The following is a 4058-nucleotide window of genomic DNA, read 5'->3' as shown; positions in this document are numbered from 1 at the left end:
TCATTACACATCACTTGGAGGAATTGCTTGCATTCTAGATGCCTATCCCTATATACAAGGTCTTCACCCTTCCATGCTACAATTGATACATGTGTCATTGCTTACAAATCATACAGGAACCATGTCCTCCTTCTTTGAGTTTTGTGGTGCACGTCTTTGGCCATGTGAAATGAAGAAGGAAGATACACCATCAATGGGAAAATATTGTTGCAAAGGTGTGAAAGTATCCCTCTTTCCTCTTGCAAGACCGCCAGATGTATTGGAGAGTCTACTCAATAGTAGCGGTGCTTTGAGTAGGTCTTTCAGAAGAAACATCAGGAGTTACAATAGTGTGATGGCATTTGCATCTCTTGGAGCTACCATTGATGAGACATTGATGGGTAGGTCTGGTGCATATTGCTTTCGTGTACATGGCGGTGTGTACCATTGATTTGGTTCTCTACTACCACATGAATGATGGGTGCCAAAATTTGCACAGATATATGTATATGATACTGAGCACGAGGTTCGGAATCGTATGAGTGCCTTGGATGGTTTGAATTTGTCCACTCTTGAAGCATTACCAATGATGATGGGATCATGTAATCTGTATGCGAATGCCTTCTAGAATGTTGGTAGAATGTTACGTGACAATTCTGGTGTGGAGATCAAAATGACAATTTGTGAGAATAGAAATACTTCCAGGCAGTACTTTGGCAATGAGGTTGCTGTGATTACTCCAGGTCAAGGGGATGTACAAACAGCTGGCCATCGAGACATTGTGATATATTGTCAAAATGGAAGGCTGCAAAGGATTTTGAATCTACACGGGTTGTACATGCCACTATTGTATGTTCTTCTCTTTCCATAGGGAGAAGATGGATGGCATATCAAGCTTCCTTATGCTAATGTGCATGGCCCTTTGTATGCCTTGGTTGGTCGACAATGTGTCACTCAAAGAGAGTACTATGCATATCGGCTACATGTTCGTGCTGATACAGAGTCATTCTTACTTCGTGGGGGTCGTTTACTTCAACAATTCATGGTTGATGCATACTGTGCCATTGAGGAATGTCATCTTCCATGGGTCCGTATAAATCAACAGATGTTGAGACTAGAACTGTATGCAGGCTTGGTTGACATGCTGCATTTGTATGGGAGTGATGCTGTACTTGGACGGTCTACATGTCAAAGAATTGTCTTAACCTCATCTTTTATAGGCGTCCCTTGGCACATGTACCAATTGTATCAAGATGCAATGGCAATTGTGCGTGCAAAGGGAAAGTCAAACCTATTTATCACATTCACATGTAGCCCTAAATGGATAGAAATAAATGAGGCATTACTTCCAGGAAAGGTTTCCTCTGATCGACCAGACATAACCACCAGGGTTTTCTTCCTAAAACACTCAAGCATGATGAAGTATATCTTAAAGAAATATATTTTGGGGAAAGTGCTGGCTTACATGTCTGTCGTGGCGTTCCAAATGAGAGGCTTTCCACATTCTCATACATTATTGATTCTAGATCGTCGATGTAAACCTCAATCAACAGTTGACTATGACAAGATGGTTTGTGCAGAGCTACCAGATAAAAACTGATTTCTAGTGCTGCATGATATCATTATTAGTTGTAACATTCATGGCCCATGTGGTGAGTTCAATAGTTCATCTCCTTGCATGGTTGATGGCCAGTGTATTAGAAAATATCCACGTTCATTTTGTGAGCAAACAAGCATGGATAATAATGGCTACCCCATTTATGTGCGACGAAACAATGGCTTCAACTCCAAGGTTAGGGGTTCTACTATTGATAATCGATGAGTTGTGCCATACAATCTTGTTTTGTCAACACTATTTAATGCACATATCAATGTTGAGGTATGCTCTACAATTTCAGCGTCAAGTATGTCTATAAGTACATCTACAAGGGGCCTGATAGGGAAATTTTAAGATTCCATACATCGATATGTGATGCAGAAAGGGAGAACATTGATGAGATAGACATGTACACGGATGGTCGTTATGTATCTGCATCTAAGGCTTGCTGGAAATTTTTTGAATATCCTTTGCACGATGACGCACCAGTTGTTCAGAGATTAAGCGTGCATGTTCCGGCTGGTCAAATGGTGACTTTTCGAGATAATGATAGACTTAATGATGTCTTACAAAGGGATAATGTAGAGAAGACCATTTTGACAGAGTGGTTCACATGCAACTTGGAGAATGCTGATGCAAACGATAGTTTGTACATTGATTTTCCTCAAAAGTGGGTGTGGAATTCGAGTTCCAAAAAATGGACAAAGAGACGTCATAGGGACACTATTGGGTGGATGTATTTTATGAAGCCCTCTGTAGGTGAACGATATTATGTCCGTTTGCTTTTGACTATTTGTAAATGATGTAAATCATTTGAGGATCTAGGCTCCACAAATGGTGTATTGTTTTGAACATTCAAGGCAGCATGCATAGCAAGCGGTATCTTGGAAGATGCTGGGGAATGGTTTGGATGCATCGAGGAAGCTTGCAATACACATATAGGCTTGCAATTGAGACATTTGTTTGTGACCATTCTATTGTTTTGTGAACCCTTTTCCCCTCATCTCTTATGTGAAAGATTTTGACGTTTTTTGTTTGAGGACTATCAACACATGTTGGAGATGAGATATGAGTCGTTAGATGGATGTACACAAGTTGCTAAAGGGTATGTATGCATTGAGAGATTTGCATAACATTCTTGGTACTTTTGGATGAAGTTTAACTGAATTTCTTGGAATTCCAATGCCCGATGAGCGCTTTGTGACACGTGATGAAAATAGCTTGCTTCTCCAAGAGCAATGCCTTGACACAATGCAAGAGCTACCCGTGTCACGTGAAATGGAGAAGACTCTAAATGAAGATCAAAGGATTGCTTTTGAGGCAGTTTTGCATGGATTGACTATTGATGGTGGGGCTATTTTTTTCCTAGATGGTCCTGCAGGGACTGGGAAAACTTATTTGTATAATTGTTTGTTGTCACGTGTGCGTGGAGAAAGAGAAGTTACATTGACCACAACATCTTCTGGTATTTCAACATTGTTATTGTGAAATGGTCGCACTACACATTCTAGATTCAAGATACCCTTGGACCTTGATAGTTGCAGCACATGCAATATCCCTGTTCAGGGTTAACTTGTTGCATTGTTTGGAATGTGCAAGTTGATTGTGTGGGATGAGGCTCCTATGATGCATTGATATGCCTTTGAAGCTTTAAACAAGTCTTTGCAAGATATCATGTGCTCAAGAAATCCATTTGGTGGAAAAGTGTTACTTCTTGGGGGAGATTTCAGACAGATCTTACCAGTGGTGTTCCAAGGAGCGCGTGCTGACATTGTTGATGCTACACTTTGTCGATCGCACTTATGGAATCATGTGAAGATCTTTAGATTGGCACATAACATGCGTGTGGGAGGTGGTGATGTTGCAAATTCTGCCTACAGAGAATGGCTTATGGATGTAGGAAATGGGAATTTGACAATCAGTGACGAACAGAGGATAGAAATCCCCCGTCACATGTTTCTTTCTTCATCTTCATTGGATGTATTGATAGGTTGCATCTATTTAGAAATTGATAAAGATGTGGTCCATGCAAAATACTTCAAAGAGGGGGCCATCCTTGCTTTGGAAAACTTTGAAATTGATATTCTCAATGCTACGGCCCTGTACACAATGAAAGGTGATGTTGTGCAATACTTTAGTGTCGACTCTGTGGTGGAAAACTCGATGCAAGATCTTTCTTATACTCTGTGGAGTTTTTAAATAGTCTCACCTTGGATGGTGGATTTCCAACACATTGCTTGGAGTTCAAGATGAATGCCCCAATAATTCTACTATGGAACCTTGATCCAAGTTGAGGTCTATGTAATGGGACACGCTTCGTGTGCAAGGAATTCATGCAAGAGTTTTGGAGACAAAAGCTATTACAGGTAAATGGGTTGGCACTCAGGTTTTCATCCCTTGAATATGTTTTGTGCATTTTGGTACAAAGTTGCCAGTTTCCAGTTAGATTGGCTTCTTGTATGATGATAAATAAGTCATAGGG

At 40.5% G+C, this 4058-nt stretch overlaps 2 protein-coding genes across 2 annotated transcripts; both read left to right on the top strand.

Moving 5' to 3' along the window:
* The first annotated feature begins 619 nt into the window (after positions 1–619).
* Positions 620–1579, top strand: LOC147430686 (uncharacterized). Its single transcript, XM_086493573.1, has 2 exons — positions 620–760; positions 851–1579. Exons 1-2 carry the CDS (start codon positions 620–622, stop codon positions 1577–1579), a joined length of 870 nt encoding a protein of 289 aa, XP_086349699.1.
* A 281-nt stretch (positions 1580–1860) lies between these two features.
* Positions 1861–3775, top strand: LOC147430685 (uncharacterized). Its single transcript, XM_086493572.1, has 3 exons — positions 1861–2246; positions 2734–3041; positions 3225–3775. Exons 1-3 carry the CDS (start codon positions 1861–1863, stop codon positions 3773–3775), a joined length of 1245 nt encoding a protein of 414 aa, XP_086349698.1.
* Positions 3776–4058: the final 283 nt, after the last annotated feature.

This window comes from Adiantum capillus-veneris, chromosome 21, assembly GCF_014529385.1.
Source record: "Adiantum capillus-veneris isolate H3 chromosome 21, ASM1452938v2, whole genome shotgun sequence".
NCBI classification, from domain to species: domain Eukaryota; kingdom Viridiplantae; phylum Streptophyta; class Polypodiopsida; order Polypodiales; family Pteridaceae; genus Adiantum; species Adiantum capillus-veneris.
The sequence above is the reverse complement of the archived record's forward strand: the minus strand, read 5'-3'. Positions and strand labels throughout refer to the sequence as shown.

Excerpts from the sequence above, each read along its gene's own strand:
- LOC147430686 (XM_086493573.1), top strand. The coding sequence starts at position 620 with ATGTTACGTGACAATTCTGGTGTGGAGATCAAAATGACAATTTGTGAG. Across the intron at positions 761-850 it reads CAGCTGGCCATCGAGACATT|GGAGAAGATGGATGGCATAT; the intron begins GTGATATATTGT and ends CTCTTTCCATAG.
- LOC147430685 (XM_086493572.1), top strand. The coding sequence starts at position 1,861 with ATGCTCTACAATTTCAGCGTCAAGTATGTCTATAAGTACATCTACAAG. Across the intron at positions 2,247-2,733 it reads TACATTGATTTTCCTCAAAA|TTTAACTGAATTTCTTGGAA; the intron begins GTGGGTGTGGAA and ends TTTTGGATGAAG. Across the intron at positions 3,042-3,224 it reads ATTGACCACAACATCTTCTG|CTTTAAACAAGTCTTTGCAA; the intron begins GTATTTCAACAT and ends ATGCCTTTGAAG.